Source organism: Pristiophorus japonicus, chromosome 19 (assembly GCF_044704955.1).
Source record: "Pristiophorus japonicus isolate sPriJap1 chromosome 19, sPriJap1.hap1, whole genome shotgun sequence".
Classification (NCBI taxonomy): domain Eukaryota; kingdom Metazoa; phylum Chordata; class Chondrichthyes; family Pristiophoridae; genus Pristiophorus; species Pristiophorus japonicus.
In genome coordinates, this window is record NC_091995.1 from 98,922,230 (window position 1) to 98,949,905 (window position 27,676).

The following is a 27,676-nucleotide window of genomic DNA, read 5'->3' on the forward strand; positions in this document are numbered from 1 at the left end:
ATCAACGAGGAGTCCTGCTCCTCATTGCCAATCTCCCATAATCCCACCCTCTCCCTTTCTCCCCCAACCCCCACCTACCCACCTTCTCCCCATGTCCCCCAATCCCACCTACCCACCTTCTCCCCATATCCCCCAATCCCACCTACCCATGTTCTCCCCATATCCCCCAAACCCCATCTACCAACCCTCTCCCCATATCCCCACTTGGTCATGAGTTCAAATCCCACCAGGGCACGTTATGAGATTTGAGTGCAATAAACGTGCTACTCTGTGGCTGACTCTGGCTAAAACTGACCATGGGAGCTGCCGGGATTGGTGGAAGGAAAACAAGGCCAGCCCGCCAATGTTTTTCAGTGAACCTCTGACCCCTATCCGGGCTGGCCCACGCCCGAGTCCGGCGGGACCGTGTCCGCAGAGCGTGTTGTGACAGTCTGCCCCGTTCCCCCCCGACCCCGTCCCGAGAATTAAGGGGCAAAGAAGCCTCCCTGGCCATCGAATGGGAAGGTTGCAGGCAGAGATAGGATGCTGAAAAAAAACCGAAAAACCAGCGGTTGTGCTGCTGTCGCTTGTCAAAGATTGGAGTGGGCGATAACGGGGAGTGTGCTGTCAGTTGGCGCATTGCTATCAGATGATGTCAGGAAGCTGAGGCTCCGAGTCAGAGAGAGAGAGGGAGGGAGAGAGAGAGAGAAGTGATGCACTGAGGGGAGCTGAAGTCGGCTTGTGTGGTCTCGGGCATCGCAGGTGCACTGGGAGGAAACCAACACTTGCACAGCCTCGGAAGATTCTCAGAAGATTCTGCTGTGGTTTAGAAGCAAAACTCTGCAAGAAACTGCAACTCAAGGTCCTTACAGAATCGCACCGCACAGGAGGAGGCCATTGGGCCCATCGAGCCTGTGCCGGCTCTGTGAGCGAGCGATCCCATCAGTCCCACTCCCCCCGTTCTCTCCCCACAGCCCCGGCACATCTTTCCTTTTCCAGTATTTATCCAATTCCCGGTTTGAAAGTCACCATTGAATCTGCTCCCACCGCCCTTTCAGGCAGCGCGTTCCCGATCACAACAACTCGCTGCGTAAACACATTCTCCTCATCTCCCCCTCGGGTTCTTTTGCCCATCACCTTACGTCTGTGTCCTCATTCTTTTCCCCTTCGTAAATCTGTCGCCGATCAGCATAAACCTTTACAGGAGACCTTTCTCTTTCTCATATTTAAGAACATTAGAATTAGGAGCAGGAGTCGGCCATTCGGCCCCTCGAGCCTGCTCCACCATTCAATGAGATCATGGCTGATCTTCGACCTCAACTCCACTTTCCCGCCCGATCCCCATATCCCTCGATTCCCTCAACATCCAAAAATCTATCGATCTCAGCCTTGAATATACTCAGCGACTGAGCCTCCACAGTCCTCTGGGGCAGAGAATTCCAAAGATTCACCACCCTCTGAGTGAAGAGATTTCTCCTCATCTCAGTCCTAAATGGCCGACCCCTTATCCTGAGACTGTGACCCCTGGTTCTAGACCCCCCAGCCCGGGGGAAACACCCTCCCTGCATCTACCCTGACAAGCTCTGTAAGAATGTTGCATGTTTCAATGAGATCACCTCCCATTCTTCTAAACTCTAGAGAATATCGGCCTAGTCTCCTCAATCTCTCTTCATCGGACAATCCCCCCATCCCAGGAATCAGTCTGGTGAACCTTCGTTGCACTCCCTCTGTGGCAAGTATATCCTTCCTTAGGTAAGGAGACCAAAACTGTACACAATACTCCAGGTGTGGTCTCACCAGGGCCCTGTATAATTGCAGTAAGACATACTCTTATTAACTTCTGAAAAATGCAAATTGGCTGCTGCGTTTCCCACATTACCACAGCGACTACTCTTCAGAAGTGCTTCATTGGCTGTAAAGTGCTTTGGGACGTCCTGAGGAGGTGAACGGTGCTGTATAAATGCAAGTTCTTACTTACTGATCCCGTGATTCAGTCGCCTGATTCCAGGCACGCTGGTGGTTGAGGCCCTCACACTTGAATTCATAAGAAATAGGAGCAGGAGTCGGCCATTCGGCCCCTCGAGCCTGCTCCGCCATTCAATGAGATCATGGCTGATCTGATCTTGGCCTCAGCTCCACTTCCCCGCCCGCTCCCCATATCCCTTCACTCCCTTATCGCTCAAAAATCTGTCTATCTCCACCTTAAATATATTCAATGACCCAGCCTCCACAACTCTCTGGGGCAGAGAATTCCACAGGTTCGACCTGAAAGTCACCTTGCTCCCCAATCCTCTACAGTAATACAGCTCGGCATTGAAGCACGGGGAAAGCTTACCACCCAGTGCTCGCAGTGAAAGCCTAGTTGATGGAGCTTGATGGCTGGGATTAACCACCGACTTCTCTATCATCGTGCCGTGAGACTCCCAGGCTGGGAGAAGGCTTGAACTAGATAATGCTGGGTGGTTTTGGGTCTCACAATTCCCACGTTCCTATCCGGAGTTCCTGGTGTGGCAGCTTTGCGTGAGGGGCGTAGAAATGGGGAGAAAATTGTGCAGCCCCTGGATCAAACTCACTGAACTCATCGGCCAAATTCCCCAGTTACACTCTCACGCAAATGTTAAAAGAAAGACTTGCATTTATATAGCGCCTTTCATGACCACTGGAAGTCTCAAAGCGCTTTACAGCCAATGAAGTACTTTTGGAGTGCAGTCACTGTTGCAATATGGGAAACGCGGCAACCAATTTGCACACAGCAAGCTCCCACACACAGCAATGTGATAATGACCAGATAATCTGTTTTAGTGATGTTGATTGCGGGATAAATATTGGCCCCAGGACACCGAGGAGAACTCCCCTGCTCTTCTTCGAAATAGTGCCATGGGATCTTTTACATCCAGCTGAGAGAGCAGACGGGGCCTCGGTTTAACATCTCATCCAAAAGACAGCACCTCCAACAATGCAGCACTCCCTCAGTACGGCACTCACTCAGTACTGCCCCTCCAACAGTGCAGCGCTCCCCCAGTATTGCCCCTCGGACAGTGCGGCGCTCCCTCAGTACTGCCACTCCGACAGTGCAACACTCCCTCAGTACTGCTCCTCCGACAGTGCGGCACTCCCTCAGTACTGCCCCTCCGACAGTGCGGAGCTCCCTCGGCACTGCCCCTCCGACATTGCGGAGCTCCCTCGGCACTGCCCCTCCGACAGTGCGGCGCTCCCTCAGTACTGCACTGGGAGCTTCAGCCTAAAATTTTGTGCTTAAGTTCCTGGAGTGAGACTTGAACCCACGACCATCTGACTCAAAGGCGAGAGTGTTGCCCACTGAGCTACAGCTGACAGATCTGCCTGATTTGCATTTGAATGAATCAACAATAACTGCTCCCAACGTCCCGCTCGGGAGCCTGGGCCATACATTGACGACTCGCTCTCTGACATATTGTTTCCGTAGATCAGTTTTGAATTTCTCCCGTTCAAGCACAGCCCGTGTCCTCTGTGTCTGCTGACCTGGACAAGGCGAAATAGCTTGTTCTGGTCAACATTATCCCGTTCCCTTAGAATCAGATCCTAAACGTTGCTTCTCACTTTGTGTATCTCTTCCTCCAGGTCTTGAGCACTGAGGATGACTGGTACAAAGCTGAGCTTCACGGGCTTGAAGGTTTCGTGCCAAAGAACTACATTGAAATTAAAATGCCCAGGTAGGTGTCAGAGATAGAACACAGGCCACACGTGACCCCAGTGAGCACACTCTGAATCAAGACGCTAATATCTGTTTCTTTGCTAAATAGATTAAAAGCAGAGTATGGAGAATAGTAGTCCCTGTGTATATTATAGAGAATAGCAGTCCCTGTGTATATTATAGAGAATAGCAGCCCCTGTGTATATTATAGAGAATAGCAGCCCCTGTGTATATTATAGAGAATAACTGCCCCGTGTATATTATAGAGAATAGCAGCCCCTGTGTATATTACAGCGACGAGCAGCCCCTGTGTATATTATAGAGAATAGCTGCCCCTGTGTATGTGATAGAGAATAGCAGTCCCTGTGTATATTATAGAGAATAGCAGTCCCTGTGTATATTATAGAGAATAGCAGCCCCTGTGTATATTATAGAGAATAGCAGCTCCTGTGTATATTATAGAGAATAGCAGCTCCTGCGTATATTACAGAGAATAGCAGCCGATGTATATTATACAGAATAGCATTCCCTGTGTATATTATAGAGAATAGCAGCCTATGTATATTATACAGAATAGCATTCCCTGTGTATATTATAGAGAATAGCAGCACCTGTGTATATTATAGAGAATAGCCCGTCCTGTGTATAGTATAGAGAATAGCAGTCCCTGTGTATATTATACAGAATAGCAGCACCTGTGTATAGTATAGAGACTAGCAGCCCCTGTGTATATTATAGAGAATAGCAGCCCCTGTGTATATTATAGAGAAAAGCAGCTCCTGTGTATATTATAGAGAAAAGCAGCTCCTGTGTATATTATAGAGAATAGCAGCTCCTGTGTATATTACAGAGAATAGCAGTCACTGTATATATTATAGAGAATAGCAGTCACTGTGTATATTATACAGAATAGCATTCCCTGTGTATATTATAGAGAATATCAGTCCCTATGTATATTATAGAGAATCGCATCCCCTGTGTATATTATAGAGAATCGCATCCCCTGTGTATATTATAGAGAATAGCAATCCCTGTGTATATTATAGAGAATAGCAGTCCCTGTGTATATTGTAGATAATAGAGGCCCTGTGTATATTGTCGAGAATAGCAGCACCTGTGACATTATAAAGACTTGCAGTCCCTGTGTATATTATAGAGAATAGCAGCCCCTGTGTATATTATAGAGAATAGCAGTCCCTGTGTATATTATAGAGACTAGCAGTCTCTGTGTATATTATAGAGAATAACAGCCCCTGTGTATATTATAGAGAATAGCAGTCCCTGTGTATATTATAGAGAATAACTGCCCCTGTGTATATTATAGAGAATAGCAGCCCCTGTGTATATTACAGCGACGAGCAGCCCCTGTGTATATTATAGAGAATAGCTGCCCCTGTGTATGTGATAGAGAATAGCAGTCCCTGTGTATATTATAGAGAATAGCAGTCCCTGTGTATATTATAGAGAATAGCAGCCCCTGTGTATATTATAGAGAATAGCAGCTCCTGTGTATATTATAGAGAATAGCAGCTCCTGCGTATATTACAGAGAATAGCAGCCGATGTATATTATACAGAATAGCATTCCCTGTGTATATTATAGAGAATAGCAGCCTATGTATATTATACAGAATAGCATTCCCTGTGTATATTATAGAGAATAGCAGTCCCTGTGTATATGATAGAGAATAGCAGCACCTGTGTATATTATAGAGAATAGCCCGTCCTGTGTATAGTATAGAGAATAGCAGTCCCTGTGTATATTATACAGAATAGCAGCACCTGTGTATAGTATAGAGACTAGCAGCCCCTGTGTATATTATAGAGAATAGCAGCCCCTGTGTATATTATAGAGAAAAGCAGCTCCTTTGTATATTATAGAGAAAAGCAGCTCCTGTGTATATTATAGAGAATAGCAGCTCCTGTGTATATTACAGAGAATAGAAGCTCCTGTGTATATTACAGAGAATAGCAGTCACTGTATATATTATAGAGAATAGCAGTCACTGTGTATATTATACAGAATAGCATTCCCTGTGTATATTATAGAGAATATCAGTCCCTATGTATATTATAGAGAATCGCATCCCCTGTGTATATTATAGAGAATAGCAGCCCCTGTGTATATTATAGAGAATAGCAATCCCTGTGTATATTATAGAGAATAGCAGTCCCTGTGTATATTGTAGATAATAGAGGCCCTGTGTATATTGTCGAGAATAGCAGCACCTGTGACATTATAAAGACTTGCAGTCCCTGTGTATATTATAGAGAATAGCAGCCCCTGTGTATATTATAGAGAATAGCAGTCCCTGTGTATATTATAGAGACTAGCAGTCTCTGTGTATATTATAGAGAATAACAGCCCCTGTGTATATTATAGAGAATAGCAGTCCCTGTGTATATTATAGAGAATAACTGCCCCTGTGTATATTATAGAGAATAGCAGCCCCTGTGTATATTACAGCGACGAGCAGCCCCTGTGTATATTATAGAGAATAGCTGCCCCTGTGTATGTGATAGAGAATAGCAGTCCCTGTGTATATTATAGAGAATAGCAGTCCCTGTGTATATTATAGAGAATAGCAGCCCCTGTGTATATTATAGAGAATAGCAGCTCCTGTGTATATTATAGAGAATAGCAGCTCCTGCGTATATTACAGAGAATAGCAGCCGATGTATATTATACAGAATAGCATTCCCTGTGTATATTATAGAGAATAGCAGCCTATGTATATTATACAGAATAGCATTCCCTGTGTATATTATAGAGAATAGCAGTCCCTGTGTATATGATAGAGAATAGCAGCACCTGTGTATATTATAGAGAATAGCCCGTCCTGTGTATAGTATAGAGAATAGCAGTCCCTGTGTATATTATACAGAATAGCAGCACCTGTGTATAGTATAGAGACTAGCAGCCCCTGTGTATATTATAGAGAATAGCAGCCCCTGTGTATATTATAGAGAAAAGCAGCTCCTTTGTATATTATAGAGAAAAGCAGCTCCTGTGTATATTATAGAGAATAGCAGCTCCTGTGTATATTACAGAGAATAGAAGCTCCTGTGTATATTACAGAGAATAGCAGTCACTGTATATATTATAGAGAATAGCAGTCACTGTGTATATTATACAGAATAGCATTCCCTGTGTATATTATAGAGAATATCAGTCCCTATGTATATTATAGAGAATCGCATCCCCTGTGTATATTATAGAGAATAGCAGCCCCTGTGTATATTATAGAGAATAGCAATCCCTGTGTATATTATAGAGAATAGCAGTCCCTGTGTATATTGTAGATAATAGAGGCCCTGTGTATATTGTCGAGAATAGCAGCACCTGTGACATTATAAAGACTTGCAGTCCCTGTGTATATTATAGAGAATAGCAGCCCCTGTGTATATTATAGAGAATAGCAGTCCCTGTGTATATTATAGAGACTAGCAGTCTCTGTGTATATTATAGAGAATAACAGCCCCTGTGTATATTATAGAGAATAGCAGTCCCTGTGTATATTATAGAGAATAACTGCCCCTGTGTATATTATAGAGAATAGCAGCCCCTGTGTATATTACAGCGACGAGCAGCCCCTGTGTATATTATAGAGAATAGCTGCCCCTGTGTATGTGATAGAGAATAGCAGTCCCTGTGTATATTGTAGATAATAGAGGCCCTGTGTATATTGTCGAGAATAGCAGCACCTGTGACATTATAAAGACTTGCAGTCCCTGTGTATGTGATAGAGAATAGCAGCCCCTGTGTATATGATAGAGAATAGCAGCACCTGTGTATATTATAGAGAATAGCCCGTCCTGTGTATACTATAGAGAATAGCAGTACCTATGTATATTATAGAGAATAGCAGCACCTGTGTATAGTATAGAGACTAGCAGCCCCTGTGTATATTATAGAGAATAGCAGTCCCTGTGTATATTATAGAGAATAACTGCCCCTGTGTATATTATAGAGAATAGCAGCCCCTGTGTATATTACAGCGACGAGCAGCCCCTGTGTATATTATAGAGAATAGCTGCCCCTGTGTATGTGATAGAGAATAGCAGTCCCTGTGTATATTATAGAGAATAGCAGTCCCTGTGTATATTATAGAGAATAGCAGCCCCTGTGTATATTATAGAGAATAGCAGCTCCTGTGTATATTATAGAGAATAGCAGCTCCTGCGTATATTACAGAGAATAGCAGCCGATGTATATTATACAGAATAGCATTCCCTGTGTATATTATAGAGAATAGCAGCCTATGTATATTATACAGAATAGCATTCCCTGTGTATATTATAGAGAATAGCAGTCCCTGTGTATATGATAGAGAATAGCAGCACCTGTGTATATTATAGAGAATAGCCCGTCCTGTGTATAGTATAGAGAATAGCAGTCCCTGTGTATATTATACAGAATAGCAGCACCTGTGTATAGTATAGAGACTAGCAGCCCCTGTGTATATTATAGAGAATAGCAGCCCCTGTGTATATTATAGAGAAAAGCAGCTCCTTTGTATATTATAGAGAAAAGCAGCTCCTGTGTATATTATAGAGAATAGCAGCTCCTGTGTATATTACAGAGAATAGAAGCTCCTGTGTATATTACAGAGAATAGCAGTCACTGTATATATTATAGAGAATAGCAGTCACTGTGTATATTATACAGAATAGCATTCCCTGTGTATATTATAGAGAATATCAGTCCCTATGTATATTATAGAGAATCGCATCCCCTGTGTATATTATAGAGAATAGCAGCCCCTGTGTATATTATAGAGAATAGCAATCCCTGTGTATATTATAGAGAATAGCAGTCCCTGTGTATATTGTAGATAATAGAGGCCCTGTGTATATTGTCGAGAATAGCAGCACCTGTGACATTATAAAGACTTGCAGTCCCTGTGTATATTATAGAGAATAGCAGCCCCTGTGTATATTATAGAGAATAGCAGTCCCTGTGTATATTATAGAGACTAGCAGTCTCTGTGTATATTATAGAGAATAACAGCCCCTGTGTATATTATAGAGAATAGCAGTCCCTGTGTATATTATAGAGAATAACTGCCCCTGTGTATATTATAGAGAATAGCAGCCCCTGTGTATATTACAGCGACGAGCAGCCCCTGTGTATATTATAGAGAATAGCTGCCCCTGTGTATGTGATAGAGAATAGCAGTCCCTGTGTATATTGTAGATAATAGAGGCCCTGTGTATATTGTCGAGAATAGCAGCACCTGTGACATTATAAAGACTTGCAGTCCCTGTGTATGTGATAGAGAATAGCAGTCCCTGTGTATATTATAGAGAATAGCAGTCCCTGTGTATATTATAGAGAATAGCAGTCCCTGTGTATATTATAGAGACTAGCAGTCTCTGTGTATATTATAGAGAATAACAGCCCCTGTGTATATTATAGAGAATAGCAGTCCCTGTGCATATTATAGAGAATAGCAGCCCCTGTGTATATTATAGAGAATAGTAGCCCCAGTGTATATTATAGAGAATAGCAGTCCCTGTGTATATTACAGAGAATAGCAGTCCCTGTGTATATTATAGAGACTAGCAGCCTGTGTATATTATAGAGAATAGCAGCTTCTGTGTATATTTTAGAAAATAGCAGCCCTTGTGTATATTATATAGACTAGCAGCCTGTGTATATTATAGAGAATAGCAGCAGCTGTATATATTGTCGAGATTGGCAGCCCCTGTGTACATTATAGAGAATAGCAGCAGCTGTATATATTGTCGACATTGGCAGCCCCTGTGTACATTATAGAGAATAGCAGCCTCTGTGTATATTATAGAGAATAGCAGCAGCTGTATATATTGTCGAGATTGGCAGCCCCTGTGTACATTATAGAGAATAGCAGCCCCTGTGTATATGATAGAGAATAGCAGCACCTGTGTATATTATAGAGAATAGCCCGTCCTGTGTATACTATAGAGAATAGCAGTACCTATGTATATTATAGAGAATAGCAGCACCTGTGTATAGTATAGAGACTAGCAGCCCCTGTGTATATTATAGAGAATAGCAGCCCCTGTGTATATTATAGAGAATAACAGCTTCTGTGTATATTTTAGAAAATAGCAGCCCGTGTGTATATTATATAGACTAGCAGCCTGTGTATATTATAGAGAATAGCAGCCTCTGTGTATATTATAGAGAATAGCAGCAGCTTTGTATATTGTCGAGACTAGCAGCCTCTGTGTACATTATAGAGAATAGCAGCCCCTGTGTATATGATAGAGAATAGCCCGTCCTGTGTATATTATAGAGAATAGCAGTCCCTGTGTATATTATAGAGAATAGCAGCACCTGTGTATATGAAAGAACAAGAGATTAATGTGCAAAGTTAAAGCACATGGGATTGGGGGTAGTGTACTGATGTGGATTGGGAACATCAATTGGGAAGCAAAGAATAGGAGTAAATGGGTACTTTTCAGAGTGGCAGGCAGTGACTAGTGGGGTACCGCAAGGTTCTGTGCTGGGGCCCCAGCTGTTTACATTGTAAATTAATGATTTAGACGAGGGGATTAAATGTAGTATCTCCAAATTTGCGGATGACACTAAGTTGGGTGGCAGTGTGAGCTGCGAGGAGGATGCTATGAGGCTGCAGAGTGACTTGGATAGGTTAGGTGAGTGGGCAAATGAATGGCAGATGAAGTATAATGTGGATAAATGTGAGGTTATCCACTTTGGTGGTAAAAACAGAGAGACAGACTATTATCTGAATGGTGACAGATTAGGAAAAGGGAAGGTGCAACGAGACCTGGGTGTCATGGTACATCAGTCATTGAAGGTTGGCATGCAGGTACAGCAGGCGGTTAAGAAAGCAAATGGCATGTTGGCCTTCATAGCGAGGGGATTTGAGTACAGGGGCAGGGAGGTGTTGCTACAGTTCTACAGGGCCTTGGTGAGGCCACACCTGGAGTGTTGTGTACAGTTTTGGTCCCCTAACTTGAGGAAGGACATTCTTGCTATTGAGGGAGTGCAGCGAAGGTTCACCATACCCGGGATGGCGGGACAGACCTAAGAAGAAAGATTGGATCAACTGGGCTTGTATTCACTGGAGTTCAGAAGAATGAGAGGGGACCTCATAGAAACGTTTAAAATTCTGACGGGTTTAGACAGGTTAGATGCAGGAAGAATGTTCCCAATGTTGGGGAAGTCCAGAACCAGGGGTCACAGTCTAAGGATAAGGGGTAAGCCATTTAGGACCGAGATGAGGAGAAAATTCTTCACCCAGAGAGTGGTGAACCTGTGGAATTCTCTACCACAGAAAGTAGTTGAGGCCAATTCACTAAATATATTCAAAAGGGAGTTAGATGTAGTCCTTACTACTAGGGGGATCAAGGGGTATGGCAAGAAAGCAGGAATGGGGTACTGAAGTTGCATGTTCAGCCATGAACTCATTGAATGGTGGTGCAGGCTAGAAGGGCTGAATGGCCTACTCCTGCACCTATTTTCTATGTTTCTATAGAGACTAGCAGCCCCTGTGTATATTATAGAGAATAGCAGACCCTGTGTATATTATAGAGAACAGCAGCCTCTGTGTATATTATAGAGAATAGCAGCCCTGTGTATATTATAGAGAATAGCAGCAGCTGTGTATATTGTAGAGACTAGCAGCCCCTGTGTAAATTACAGAGAATAGCAGCCCCTGTGTATATTATAGTGAATAGCAGCACCTGTGTATATTATAGAGAATAGCAGCCTCTGTATATTATACCGAATAGCAATCCCTGTGTATATTATAGAGAATAGCAGCCCCTATGTATATTATAGAGAATAGCAGCAGCTGTGTATATTGTAGAGACTAGCAGCCCCTGTGTATATTATAGAGAATAGCAGCCCCTGTGTATATTACAGAGAATAGCAGCAGCTGTGTATATTGTAGAGACTAGCAGCCCCTGTGTATATTAGAGAGAATAGCAGCCCTTGTGTATATTACAGAGAATAGCAGCCCCTGTGTATATTATAGAGAATAGCCGCCACTGTGTATATTACAGAGAATAGCAGCCTCTGTGTATATTATAGAGAATAGCAGCCCCTGTGTATATTACGGAGAATAGCAGCCCCTGTGTATATTACAGAGAATAGCTGCCCCTGTGTATATTATATGGAATAGCAGCCCCTGTGTATATTACAGAGACAAGCAGCCCCTGTGTATATTACAGAGAATAGCAGCTCTGTGTATATTATACAGAATAGCAGCTCCTGCGTATATTATAGAGAATAGCAGCTCCTGTGTATATTATAGAGAATAGCAGCCTATGTATATTGTACAGAATAGCATTCCCTGTGTATATTATAGAGAATAGCTGCCCCTGTGTATATTATAGAGAATAGCAGCCCCTGTGTATATTATAGAGAATAGCAGCCTATGTATATTCTACACAATAGCATTCCCTGTGTATATTATAGAGAATCGCAGCCCCTGTGTATATTGTAGAGAATGCAGCACCTGTGACATTATAAAGACTTGCAGTCCCTGTGTATATTATAGAGAATAGCAGCCGCTGTGTATATTATAGAGAATAGCAGCCCCTGTGTATATTGTAGAGAATAGCAGTCCATGTGTATATTATCGAGACTAGCAGTCTCTGTGTATATTATAGGGAATAACAGCCCCTGTGTATATTATAGAGAATGGCAGCCCCTGTGTATATTATAGATAATAGCAGTCCCTGTGTATATTATAGAGAATAGCAGTCCCTGTGTATATTATAGAGAATAGCAGCCTATGTATATTGTACAGAATAGCAGCCCCTGTATATATTATAGACAATAGCAGCCCCTGTGTATATTATAGAGAATAGCAGCCACTGTGTATATTATAGAGAATAGCAGTCCCTGTGTATATTATAGACAATAGCAGTCCCTGTGTATATTACAGAAAATAACAGCCAGTGTGTACATTATAGAGAATAGCAGTCCCTGTGTATATTGTAGATAATAGAGGCCCTGTGTTTATTATAGAGAATAGCAGTCCCTGTGTATATTATAGAGACTAGCAGCCTGTGTATATTACAGAGAATAGCAGCCCCTGTGTATATTATAGAGAATAGCAGAACCTGTGTATATTATAGAGAATAGCAGCACCTGTGTATATTATAGAGACTAGCAGCCCTGTGTATAGTATAGAGAATAGCAGCCTATGTATAATTATACAGAATAGCAGCCCTGTGTATATTGTAGAGAATAGCAGCCACTGTGTATATTACAGAGAATAGCAGCCCCTGTGAATATGATAGAGAATAGCAGCCCCTGTGTATATTATAGAGAATAGAGCCCCTGTGTATATTATAGAGAATAGCAGCTGCTGTGCATATTATAGAGAATAGCAGCTCCTGTGTATATTATAGAGAATAGCTGTCCCTGTATATATTATAGAGAATAGCAGTCCCTGTGTATATTATAGACAATAGCAGCCACTGTGTATATTACAGAGAAGAGCAGGCCCTGTGTATATTATACAGAATAGCTGACCCTGTGTATATTATAGAGAATAGCAGCCCCTGTGTATATTATAGAGAATAGCAGCTGCTGTGCATATTATAGAGAATAGCAGCTCCTGTGTATATTATAGAGAATAGCTGTCCCTGTATATATTATAGAGAATAGCAGTCCCTGTGTATATTATAGACAATAGCAGCCACTGTGTATATTACAGAGAATAGCAGCCCCTGTGTATATTATACAGAATAGCTGACCCTGTGTATATTATAGAGAATAGCAGTCCCTGTGTATATTGTAGATAATAGAGGCCCTGTGTATATTATAGAGAATAGCAGTCCCTGTATATATTATAGAGACTAACAGCCCCTGTGTCTTTAAAAGAGAATAGCAGCCACTGTGTATAATATAGCGAATAGCAGTCACTGTGTATATTGTACGGAATAGCAGCCCCTGTGTATATTATAGAGAATAGCAGCCGCTGTGTATATTATAGAGAATAGCAGCCCCTGTGTATATTATAGAGAATAGCAGTCCCCTGTGTATATTATAGAGAATAGCAGCCCCGGTTATATTACAGAGAATAGCAGCCCCTGTGTATATAATGGAGAATAACAGTCCCTGTGTATATTATAGACAATAGCAGTCCCTGTGTATATTATAGAGAATCACAGCCCCTGTGTATATTATAGACAATAGCAGTCCCTGTGTATAGTACAGAGAATACGAGCACCTGTGTATATTATTGAGAATAGCTGCCCCTGTGTATATTATAGAGAATCGCAGCCCCTGTGTATATTATAGAGAATAGCAGCACCTGTGCATATTATAGAGAATAGCTGTCCCTGTATATATTGTAGATAATAGAGGCCCTGTGCATATTATAGACAATAGCAGTCGCTGTGCATATTACAAAAAATAACAGCCCGTGTGTATATTACAGAGAATAGCAGCCCCTGTGTAGATTATAGAGAATAGCAGCCCCTGTGTATATTATAGAAAATAGCAGCCGCTGTGTATATTACAGAGAATAGCAGCCCCTGTGTATATTATAGAGAATAGCTGTCCCTGTGTATATTACAGAGAATAGCAGCCCCTGTGTATATTACAGAGAATAGCAGCCCCTGTGTATATTACAGAGAATAGCAGCCCCTGTGTATATTACAGAGAATAGCAGCTGTGTGTATTATAGAGAATAACAGCCCGTGTGTATATTACAGAGAATACCAGCCCCTGTGTATATTATTGAGAATAGCTGTCCCTGTGTATATTATAGAGAATCGCAGTCCCTGTGTATATTATAGAGAATAGCAGCCTATATATATTATACAGAATAGCATTCCCTGTGTATATTATAGAGAATATAAGTCCGTATGTAAATTATAAAGAATCGCAGCCGCTGTGTATATTACAGAGATTAGCAGCCCCTGTGTATATTATAGAGAATAGCAGCCCCTGTGTATATTATAGAAAATAGCAGCCGCTGTGTATATTACAGAGAATAGCAGCCCCTGTGTATATTATAGAGAATAGCTGTCCCTGTGTATATTATAGAGAATAGCAGCCCCTGTGTATATTACAGAGAATAGCAGCCCCTGTGTATATTACAGAGAATAGCAGCTGTATGTATTATAGAGAATAACAGCCCGTGTGTATATTACAGAGAATACCAGCCCCTGTGTATATTATTGAGAATAGCTGTCCCTGTGTATATTACAGAGAATCGCAGTCGCTGTGTATATTATAGAGAATAGCAGCCTGTGTATATTATTCGGAATAGCATTCCCTGTGTATATTATAGAGAATATAAGTCCGTATGTAAAGTATAAAGAATCGCAGCCGCTGTGTATATTGTAGAGAACAGCTGTCCCTGTGTATATTATAGAGAATAGCAGCCCCTGTGTTTTTTGCAGAGAATAGCAGCCCCTGTGTATATTATAGAGAATAGCAGCCTGTGTATAATTATACAGAATAGCATTCCCTGTGTATATTATAGAGAATAGCAGCCCCTGTGTATATTATAGGGACTAGCAGCCCCTGTGTATATTATAGAGAATAGCAGCCCTGTGTATATTATAGAGAATAGCAGCCACTGTGTATATTACAGAGAATAGCAGCCCCTGTGAATATGATAGAGAATAGCAGCCACTGTGTATATTATAGAGAATAGCAGCCCCTGTGTATATTATAGAGAATAGCAGCTGCTGTGCATATTATAGAGAATAGCAGCTCCTGTGTATATTATAGAGAATAGCTGTCCCTGTATATATTATAGAGAATAGCAGTCCCTGTGTATATTATAGACAATAGCAGCCCCTGTGTATATTACAGAGAATAGCAGCCCCTGTGTATATTATACAGAATAGCTGACCCTGTGTATATTATAGAGAATAGCAGTCCCTGTGTATATCGTAGATAATAGAGGCCCTGTGTATATTATAGAGAATAGCAGTCCCTGTATATATTATAGAGACTAACAGCCCCTGTGTCTTTAAAAGAGAATAGCAGCCACTGAGTATATTATAGCGAATAGCAGTCACTGTGTATATTGCACGGCATAGCAGCCCCTGTGTATATTATAGAGAATAGCAGCCGCTGTGTATATTATAGAGAATAGCAGCCCCTGTGTATATTATAGAGAATAGCAGTCCCCTGTGTATATTATAGAGAATAGCAGCCCCGGTTATATTACAGAGAATAGCAGCCCCTGTGTATATAATGGAGAATAACAGTCCCTGTGTATATTATAGACAATAGCAGTCCCTGTGTATATTATAGAGAATCACAGCCCCTGTGTATATTATAGACAATAGCAGTCCCTGTGTATAGTACAGAGAATACGAGCCCCTGTATATATTATTGAGAATAGCTGCCCCTGTGTATATTATAGAGAATCGCAGCCCCTGTGTATATTATAGAGAATAGCAGCACCTGTGCATATTATAGAGAATAGCTGTCCCTGTATATATTGTAGATAATAGAGGCCCTGTGCATATTATAGACAATAGCAGTCGCTGTGTATATTACAAAAAATAACAGCCCGTGTGTATATTACAGAGAATAGCAGCCCCTGTGTATATTATAGAGAATAGCTGTCCCTGTGTATATTACAGAGAATAGCAGCCCCTGTGTATATTACAGAGAATAGCAGCCCCTGTGTATATTACAGAGAATAGCAGCTGTGTGTATTATAGAGAATAACAGCCCGTGTGTATATTACAGAGAATACCAGCACCTGTGTATATTATAGAGAATAGCAGCTCCTGTGTATATTATAGAGAATAGCTGTCCCTGTATATATTATAGAGAATAGCAGTCACTGTATATATTATAAAGACTAACAGCCCCTGTGTCTTTAAAAGAGAATAGCAGCCACTGAGTATATTATAGCGAATAGCAGTCTATATACATTATACAGAATAGCATTCCCTGTGCATATTATAGAGAATATAAGTCCGTATGTAAATTATAAAGAATCGCAGCCGCTGTGTATATTGTAGAGAACAGCTGTCCCTGTGTATATTATAGAGAATAGCAGCCCCTGTGTATATTACAGAGAATAGCAGCCCCTGTGTATATTACAGAGAATAGCAGCCCCTGTGTATATTATAGAGAATAGCAGTCCCTGTGTATATTGTAGATAATAGAGGCCCTGTGTATATTTTTGACAATAGCAGTCCCTGTGTATATTATAGAGAATAGCAGCCACTGTGAATATTACAGAGAATAGCAGCCCCTGTGTATATTATGGAGAATAGCAGTCCCTGTGTATATTATACAGAATAGCTGCCCCTGTGTATATTATAGAGAATAGCAGCTGCTGTGCATATTATAGAGAATAGGAGCCCCTGTGTATATTATACAGAATAGCTGCCCATGTGTATATTATAGAGAATAGCAGTCCCTGTGTATATTGTAGATAATAGAGGCCCTGTCTATATTATAGACAATAGCAGTCGCTGTGTATATTACAAAAAATAACAGCCCGTGTGTATATTACAGAGAATAGCAGCCATTGTGTATATTATAGAGAATAGCAGTCCCTGTGTATATTGTAGAGAATAGCAGTCCCCTGTGTATATTATAGATAATAGCAGTCCCTGTGTATATTACAGAGAATAACAGCCCGTGTGTATATTATAGAGAATCGCAGCCCCTGTGTATATTATAGACAATAGCTGCCCCTGTGTATATTACAGAGAATACCAGCCCCTGTGTATATTATTGAGAATAGCTGCCCCTGTGTATATTATAAAGATTCGCAGCCCCTGTGTATATTATGGAGAATAGCTGTCCCTGTGTATATTATAGATAATATCAGTCCCTATGTATAATATAGAGAATCACAGCCCCTGTGTATATTTTAGAGAATAGTAGCCCCTGTGTATATTATAGAGAATAGCAGCCCCTGTGTATATTATAGAAAATAGCAGCCGCTGTGTATATTACAGAGAATAGCAGCCCCTGTGTATATTATAGAAAATAGCAGCCGCTGTGTATATTATAGAGAATAGCAACCCCTGTGTATATTATAGAAAATAGCAGCCGCTGTGTATATTACAGAGAATAGCAGCCCCTGTGTATATTACAGAGAATAGCAGCCCCTGTGTATATTACAGAGAATAGCAGCCCCTGTGTATATTATAGAAAATAGCAGCCGCTGTGTATATTACAGAGAATAGCAGCCCCTGTGTATATTACAGAGAATAGCAGCCCCTGTGTATATTACAGAGAATAGCAGCCCCCTGTGTATATTATAGATAATAGCAGTCCCTGTGTATATTACAGAGAATAACAGCCCGTGTGTATATTATAGAGAATCGCAGCCCCTGTGTATATTATAGACAATAGCTGCCCCTGTGTATATTACAGAGAATACCAGCCCCTGTGTATATTATTGAGAATAGCTGCCCCTGTGTATATTATAGAGATTCGCTGCCCCTGTGTATATTATGGAGAATAGCTGTCCCTGTGTATATTATAGATAATATCAGTCCCTATGTATAATATAGAGAATCACAGCCCCTGTGTATATTTTAGAGAATAGTAGCCCCTGTGTATATTATAGAGAATAGCAGCCCCTGTGTATATTATAGAAAATAGCAGCCGCTGTGTATATTACAGAGAATAGCAGCCCCTGTGTATATTACAGAGAATAGCAGCCCCTGTGTATATTACAGAGAATAGCAGCCCCTGTGTATATTATAGAAAATAGCAGCCGCTGTGTATATTACAGAGAATAGCAGCCCCTGTGTATATTACAGAGAATAGCAGCCCCTGTGTATATTACAGAGAATAGCAGCCCCTGTGTATATTATAGAAAATAGCAGCCGCTGTGTATATTACAGAGAAGAGCAGCCCCTGTGTATATTAAAGAGAATAGCAGCCCCTGTGTATATTATAGAGAATAGTAGCCCCTGTGTATATTATAGGGAATAGTGCCCCCTATGTATATTATGGAGAATAGCAGTCCCTGTGTATATTATAGAGAATACCAGCCCCAGTGTATATTATTGAGAATAGCTGTCCCTGTGTATATTATAGAGAATATAAGTCCCTATGTATATTATAGAGAATCGCAGCCCCTGTGTATATTACAGAGAATAGCAGCCCCTGTGTATATTATAGAGAATAGCAGCACCTGTGCAGATTATAGAGAATAGCTGTCCCTGTGTATATTATAGAGAATATCAGTCCCTATGTATAATATAGAAAATCACAGCCCCTGTGTATATTTTAGAGAATAGCAGCCCCTGTGTATATTATAGAGAATAGCAGTCCCTGTATATATTGTAGATAATAGAGGCCCTGTGTATATTATAGACAATAGCAGTCGCTGTGTATATTACAAAAAATAACAGCCCGTGTGTATATTACAGAGAATAGCAGCCCCTGTGTATATTACAGAGAATAGCAGCCCCTGTGTATATTATAGAAAATAGCAGCCGCTGTGTATATTACAGAGAATAGCAGCCCCTGTGTATATTACGGAGACTAGCAGTCCCTGTGTATATTATACAGAATAGCTGCCCCTGTGTATATTATAGAGAATAGCAGCTGCTGTGCATATTATAGAGAATAGCAGCCCCTGTGTATATTATACAGAATAGCTGCCCATGTGTATATTATAGAGAATAGCAGTCCCTGTGTATATTGTAGATAATAGAGGCCCTGTCTATATTATAGAGAATAGCAGTCCCTGTATATATTATAGAGACTAACAGCCCCTGTGTCTTTTATAGAGAATAGCAGCCATTGTGTATATTATAGAGAATAGCAGTCCCCTGTGTATATTATAGATAATAGCAGTCCCTGTGTATATTACAGAGAATAACAGCCCGTGTGTATATTATAGAGAATCGCAGCCCCTGTGTATATTATAGACAATAGCTGCCCCTGTGTATATTACAGAGAATACCAGCCCCTGTGTATATTATTGAGAATAGCTGCCCCTGTGTATATTATAGAGATTCGCAGCCCTGTGTATATTATAGAGAATAGCTGTCCCTGTGTATATTATAGATAATATCAGTCCCTATGTCTAATATCGAGAATCACAGCCCCTGTGTATATTTTAGAGAATAGTAGCCCCTGTGTATATTATAGAGAATAGCAGCCCCTGTGTATATTATAGAAAATAGCAGCCGCTGTGTATATTACAGAGAATAGCAGCCCCTGTGTATATTACAGAGAATAGCTGCCCTTGTGTATATTACAGAGAATAGCAGCCCCTGTGTATATTACAGAGAATAGCAGCCCCTGTTTATATTACAGAGAATAGCAGCCCCTGTGTATATTATAGAGAATAGTAGCCCCTGTGTATATTATAGAAAATAGCAGCCGCTGTGTATATTACAGAGAATAGCAGCCCCTGTGTATATTAAAGAGAATAGCAGCCCCTGTGTATATTATAGAGAATAGTAGCCCCTGTGTATATTATAGGGAATAGTGCCCCCTATGTATATTATGGAGAATAGCAGTCCCTGTGTATATTATAGAGAATACCAGCCCCAGTGTATATTATTGAGAATAGCTGTCCCTGTGTATATTATACAGAATAGCATTCCCTGTGTATATTATAGAGACTATAAGTCCCTATGTATATTATAGAGAATCGCAGCCCCTGTGTATATTACAGAGAATAGCAGCCCCTGTGTATATTATAGAGAATAGCAGCACCTGTGCAGATTATAGAGAATAGCTGTCCCTGTGTATATTATAGAGAATATCAGTCCCTATGTATAATATAGAAAATCACAGCCCCTGTGTATATTTTAGAGAATAGCAGCCCCTGTGTATATTATAGAGAATAGCAGTCCCTTTATATATTGTAGATAATAGAGGCCCTGTGTCTATTATAGACAATAGCAGTCGCTGTGTATATTACAAAAAATAACAGCCCGTGTGTATATTACAGAGAATAGCAGCCCCTGTGTATATTACAGAGAATAGCAGCCCCTGTGTATATTATAGAAAATAGCAGCCGCTGTGTATATTACAGAGAATAGCAGCCCCTGTGTATATTACGGAGAATAGCAGTCCCTGTGTATATTATACAGAATAGCTGCCCCTGTGTATATTATAGAGAATAGCAGCTGCTGTGCATATTATAGCGAATAGCAGCCCCTGTGTATATTATACAGAATAGCTGCCCATGTGTATATTATAGAGAATAGCAGTCCCTGTGTATATTGTAGATAATAGAGGCCCTGTCTATATTATAGAGAATAGCAGTCCCTGTATATATTATAGAGACTAACAGCCCCTGTGTCTTTTATAGAGAATAGCAGCCATTGTGTATATTATAGAGAATAGCAGTCCCTGTGTATATTATAGAGAATAGCAGTCCCCTGTGTATATTATAGATAATAGCAGTCCCTGTGTATATTACAGAGAATAACAGCCCGTGTGTATATTATAGAGAATCGCAGCCCCTGTGTATATTATAGACAATAGCTGCCCCTGTGTATATTACAGAGAATACCAGCCCCTGTGTATATTATTGAGAATAGCTGCCCCTGTGTATATTATAGAGATTCGCAGCCCCTGTGTATATTATAGAGAATAGCTGTCCCTGTGTATATTATAGATAATATCAGTCCCTATGTCTAATATCGAGAATCACAGCCCCTGTGTATATTTTAGAGAATAGTAGCCCCTGTGTATATTATAGAGAATAGCAGCCCCTGTGTATATTATAGAAAATAGCAGCCGCTGTGTATATTACAGAGAATAGCAGCCCCTGTGTATATTACAGAGAATAGCAGCCCCTGTGTATATTACAGAGAATAGCAGCCCCTGTGTATATTATAGAAAATAGCAGCCGCTGTGTATATTACAGAGAATAGCAGCCCCTGTGTATATTACAGAGAATAGCAGCCCCTGTGTATATTACAGAGAATAGCAGCCCCTGTGTATATTATAGAGAATAGCAGCCCCTGTGTATATTATAGAAAATAGCAGCCGCTGTGTATATTACAGAGAATAGCAGCCCCTGTGTATATTACAGAGAATAGCAGCCCCTGTGTATATTACAGAGAATAGCAGCCCCTGTGTATATTATAGAAAATAGCAGCCGCTGTGTATATTACAGAGAATAGCAGCCCCTGTGCATATTATAGGGAATAGTGCCCCCTATGTATATTATGGAGAATAGCAGTCCCTGTGTATATTATAGAGAATACCAGCCCCAGTGTATATTATTGAGAATAGCTGTCCCTGTGTATATTATAGAGAATATAAGTCCCTATGTATATTATAGAGAATCGCAGCCCCTGTGTATATTACAGAGAATAGCAGCCCCTGTGTATATTATAGAGAATAGCAGCACCTGTGCAGATTATAGAGAATAGCTGTCCCTGTGTATATTATAGAGAATATCAGTCCCTATGTATAATATAGAAAATCACAGCCCCTGTGTATATTTTAGAGAATAGCAGCCCCTGTGTATATTATAGAGAATAGCAGTCCCTGTATATATTGTAGATAATAGAGGCCCTGTGTATATTATAGACAATAGCAGTCGCTGTGTATATTACAAAAAATAACAGCCCGTGTGTATATTACAGAGAATAGCAGCCCCTGTGTATATTACAGAGAATAGCAGCCCCTGTGTATATTATAGAAAATAGCAGCCGCTGTGTATATTACAGAGAATAGCAGCCCCTGTGTATATTACGGAGAATAGCAGTCCCTGTGTATATTATACAGAATAGCTGCCCCTGTGTATATTATAGAGAATAGCAGCTGCTGTGCATATTATAGAGAATAGCAGCCCCTGTGTATATTATACAGAATAGCTGCCCATGTGTATATTATAGAGAATAGCAGTCCCTGTGTATATTGTAGATAATAGAGGCCCTGTCTATATTATAGAGAATAGCAGTCCCTGTATATATTATAGAGACTAACAGCCCCTGTGTCTTTTATAGAGAATAGCAGCCATTGTGTATATTATAGAGAATAGCAGTCCCTGTGTATATTATAGATAATAGCAGTCCCTGTGTATATTACAGAGAATAACAGCCCGTGTGTATATTATAGAGAATCGCAGCCCCTGTGTATATTATAGACAATAGCTGCCCCTGTGTATATTACAGAGAATACCAGCCCCTGTGTATATTATTGAGAATAGCTGCCCCTGTGTATATTATAGAGATTCGCAGCCCCTGTGTATATTATAGAGAATAGCTGTCCCTGTGTATATTATAGATAATATCAGTCCCTATGTCTAATATCGAGAATCACAGCCCCTGTGTATATTTTAGAGAATAGTAGCCCCTGTGTATATTATAGAGAATAGCAGCCCCTGTGTATATTATAGAAAATAGCAGCCGCTGTGTATATTACAGAGAATAGCAGCCCCTGTGTATATTACAGAGAATAGCTGCCCTTGTGTATATTACAGAGAATAGCAGCCCCTGTGTATATTACAGAGAATAGCAGCCCCTGTTTATATTACAGAGAATAGCAGCCCCTGTGTATATTATAGAAAATAGCAGCCGCTGTGTATATTACAGAGAATAGCAGCCCCTGTGTATATTAAAGAGAATAGCAGCCCCTGTGTATATTATAGAGAATAGTAGCCCCTGTGTATATTATAGGGAATAGTGCCCCCTATGTATATTATGGAGAATAGCAGTCCCTGTGTATATTATAGAGAATACCAGCCCCAGTGTATATTATTGAGAATAGCTGTCCCTGTGTATATTATACAGAATAGCATTCCCTGTGTATATTATAGAGACTATAAGTCCCTATGTATATTATAGAGAATCGCAGCCCCTGTGTATATTACAGAGAATAGCAGCCCCTGTGTATATTATAGAGAATAGCAGCACCTGTGCAGACTATAGAGAATAGCTGTCCCTGTGTATATTATAGAGAATATCAGTCCCTATGTATAATATAGAAAATCACAGCCCCTGTGTATATTTTAGAGAATAGCAGCCCCTGTGTATATTATAGAGAATAGCAGTCCCTTTATATATTGTAGATAATAGAGGCCCTGTGTCTATTATAGACAATAGCAGTCGCTGTGTATATTACAAAAAATAACAGCCCGTGTGTATATTACAGAGAATAGCAGCCCCTGTGTATATTACAGAGAATAGCAGCCCCTGTGTATATTATAGAAAATAGCAGCCGCTGTGTATATTACAGAGAATAGCAGCCCCTGTGTATATTACGGAGAATAGCAGTCCCTGTGTATATTATACAGAATAGCTGCCCCTGTGTATATTATAGAGAATAGCAGCTGCTGTGCATATTATAGCGAATAGCAGCCCCTGTGTATATTATACAGAATAGCTGCCCATGTGTATATTATAGAGAATAGCAGTCCCTGTGTATATTGTAGATAATAGAGGCCCTGTCTATATTATAGAGAATAGCAGTCCCTGTATATATTATAGAGACTAACAGCCCCTGTGTCTTTTATAGAGAATAGCAGCCATTGTGTATATTATAGAGAATAGCAGTCTCTGTGTATATTATAGAGAATAGCAGTCCCCTGTGTATATTATAGACAATAGCAGTCCCTGTGTATATTACAGAGAATAACAGCCCGTGTGTATATTATAGAGAATCGCAGCCCCTGTGTATATTATAGACAATAGCTGCCCCTGTGTATATTACAGAGAATACCAGCCCCTGTGTATATTATTGAGATTAGCTGCCCCTGTGTATATTATAGAGATTCGCAGCCCCTGTGTATATTATAGAGAATAGCTGTCCCTGTGTATATTATAGATAATATCAGTCCCTATGTCTAATATCGAGAATCACAGCCCCTGTGTATATTTTAGAGAATAGTAGCCCCTGTGTATATTATAGAGAATAGCAGCCCCTGTGTATATTATAGAAAATAGCAGCCGCTGTGTATATTACAGAGAATAGCAGCCCCTGTGTATATTACAGAGAATAGCAGCCCCTGTGTATATTACAGAGAATAGCAGCCCCTGTGTATATTATAGAAAATAGCAGCCGCTGTGTATATTACAGAGAATAGCAGCCCCTGTGTATATTACAGAGAATAGCAGCCCCTGTGTATATTACAGAGAATAGCAGTCCCTGTGTATATTGTAGATAATAGAGGCCCTGTCTATATTATAGACAATAGCAGTCGCTGTGTATATTACAAAAAATAACAGCCCGTGTGTATATTACAGAGAATAGCAGCCAATGTGTATATTATAGAGAATAGCAGTCCCTGTGTATATTATAGAGAATAGCAGTCCCCTGTGTATATTATAGATAATAGCAGTCCCTGTGTATATTACAGAGAATAACAGCCCGTGTGTATATTATAGAGAATCGCATCCCCTGTGTATATTATAGACAATAGCTGCCCCTGTGTATATTACAGAGAATACCAGCCCCTGTGTATATTATTGAGAATAGCTGCCCCTGTGTATATTATAAAGATTCGCAGCCCCTGCGTATATTATGGAGAATAGCTGTCCCTGTGTATATTATAGATAATATCAGTCCCTATGTATAATATAGAGAATCACAGCCCCTGTGTATATTTTAGAGAATAGTAGCCCCTGTGTATATTATAGAGAATAGCAGCCCCTGTGTATATTATAGAAAATAGCAGCCGCTGTGTATATTACAGAGAATAGCAGCCCCTGTGTATATTACAGAGAATAGCAGCCCCTGTGTATATTACAGAGAATAGCAGCCCCTGTGTATATTATAGAAAATAGCAGCCGCTGTGTATATTACAGAGAATAGCAGCCCCTGTGTATATTACAGAGAATAGCAGCCCCTGTGTATATTACAGAGAATAGCAGCCCCCTGTGTATATTATAGATAATAGCAGTCCCTGTGTATATTACAGAGAATAACAGCCCGTGTGTATATTATAGAGAATCGCAGCCCCTGTGTATATTATAGACAATAGCTGCCCCTGTGTATATTACAGAGAATACCAGCCCCTGTGTATATTATTGAGAATAGCTGCCCCTGTGTATATTATAGAGATTCGCTGCCCCTGTGTATATTATGGAGAATAGCTGTCCCTGTGTATATTATAGATAATATCAGTCCCTATGTATAATATAGAGAATCACAGCCCCTGTGTATATTTTAGAGAATAGTAGCCCCTGTGTATATTATAGAGAATAGCAGCCCCTGTGTATATTATAGAAAATAGCAGCCGCTGTGTATATTACAGAGAATAACAGCCCCTGTGTATATTACAGAGAATAGCAGCCCCTGTGTATATTACAGAGAATAGCAGCCCCTGTGTATATTATAGAAAATAGCAGCCGCTGTGTATATTACAGAGAATAGCAGCCCCTGTGTATATTACAGAGAATAGCAGCCCCTGTGTATATTACAGAGAATAGCAGCCCCTGTGTATATTATAGAAAATAGTAGCCCCTGTGTATATTATAGGGAATAGTGCCCCCTATGTATATTATGGAGAATAGCAGTCCCTGTGTATATTATAGAGAATACCAGCCCCAGTGTATATTATTGAGAATAGCTGTCCCTGTGTATATTATAGAGAATATAAGTCCCTATGTATATTATAGAGAATCGCAGCCCCTGTGTATATTACAGAGAATAGCAGCCCCTGTGTATATTATAGAGAATAGCAGCACCTGTGCAGATTATAGAGAATAGCTGTCCCTGTGTATATTATAGAGAATATCAGTCCCTATGTATAATATAGAAAATCACAGCCCCTGTGTATATTTTAGAGAATAGCAGCCCCTGTGTATATTATAGAGAATAGCAGTCCCTGTATATATTGTAGATAATAGAGGCCCTGTGTATATTATAGACAATAGCAGTCGCTGTGTATATTACAAAAAATAACAGCCCGTGTGTATATTACAGAGAATAGCAGCCCCTGTGTATATTACAGAGAATAGCAGCCCCTGTGTATATTATAGAAAATAGCAGCCGCTGTGTATATTACAGAGAATAGCAGCCCCTGTGTATATTACGGAGAATAGCAGTCCCTGTGTATATTATACAGAATAGCTGCCCCTGTGTATATTATAGAGAATAGCAGCTGCTGTGCATACTATAGAGAATAGCAGCCCCTGTGTATATTATACAGAATAGCTGCCCATGTGTATATTATAGAGAATAGCAGTCCCTGTGTATATTGTAGATAATAGAGGCCCTGTCTATATTATAGAGAATAGCAGTCCCTGTATATATTATAGAGACTAACAGCCCCTGTGTCTTTTATAGAGAATAGCAGCCATTGTGTATATTATAGAGAATAGCAGTCCCTGTGTATATTATAGATAATAGCAGTCCCTGTGTATATTACAGAGAATAACAGCCCGTGTGTATATTCTAGAGAATCGCAGCCCCTGTGTATATTATAGACAATAGCTGCCCCTGTGTATATTACAGAGAATACCAGCCCCTGTGTATATTATTGAGAATAGCTGCCCCTGTGTATATTATAGAGATTCGCAGCCCCTGTGTATATTATAGAGAATAGCTGTCCCTGTGTATATTATAGATAATATCAGTCCCTATGTCTAATATCGAGAATCACAGCCCCTGTGTATATTTTAGAGAATAGTAGCCCCTGTGTATATTATAGAGAATAGCAGCCCCTGTGTATATTATAGAAAATAGCAGCCGCTGTGTATATTACAGAGAATAGCAGCCCCTGTGTATATTACAGAGAATAGCTGCCCTTGTGTATATTACAGAGAATAGCAGCCCCTGTGTATATTACAGAGAATAGCAGCCCCTGTTTATATTACAGAGAATAGCAGCCCCTGTGTATATTATAGAAAATAGCAGCCGCTGTGTATATTACAGAGAATAGCAGCCCCTGTGTATATTAAAGAGAATAGCAGCCCCTGTGTATATTATAGAGAATAGTAGCCCCTGTGTATATTATAGGGAATAGTGCCCCCTATGTATATTATGGAGAATAGCAGTCCCTGTGTATATTATAGAGAATACCAGCCCCAGTGTATATTATTGAGAATAGCTGTCCCTGTGTATATTATACAGAATAGCATTCCCTGTGTATATTATAGAGACTATAAGTCCCTATGTATATTATAGAGAATCGCA

General features: G+C 40.3%; 1 protein-coding gene across 1 annotated transcript in view; it reads left to right on the top strand.

The window, feature by feature from the left end:
* LOC139230096 (GRB2-related adapter protein 2-like) overlaps window positions 1–27,676 on the top strand; it is a 70,929-nt gene that overhangs the window by 28,246 nt on the left and 15,007 nt on the right. The window contains exon 2 of the mRNA XM_070861911.1: window positions 3,580–3,671. Within this exon, the coding sequence (XP_070718012.1) occupies window positions 3,580–3,671 (92 nt within the window). The remainder of the gene's footprint in view (window positions 1–3,579; window positions 3,672–27,676) is intronic.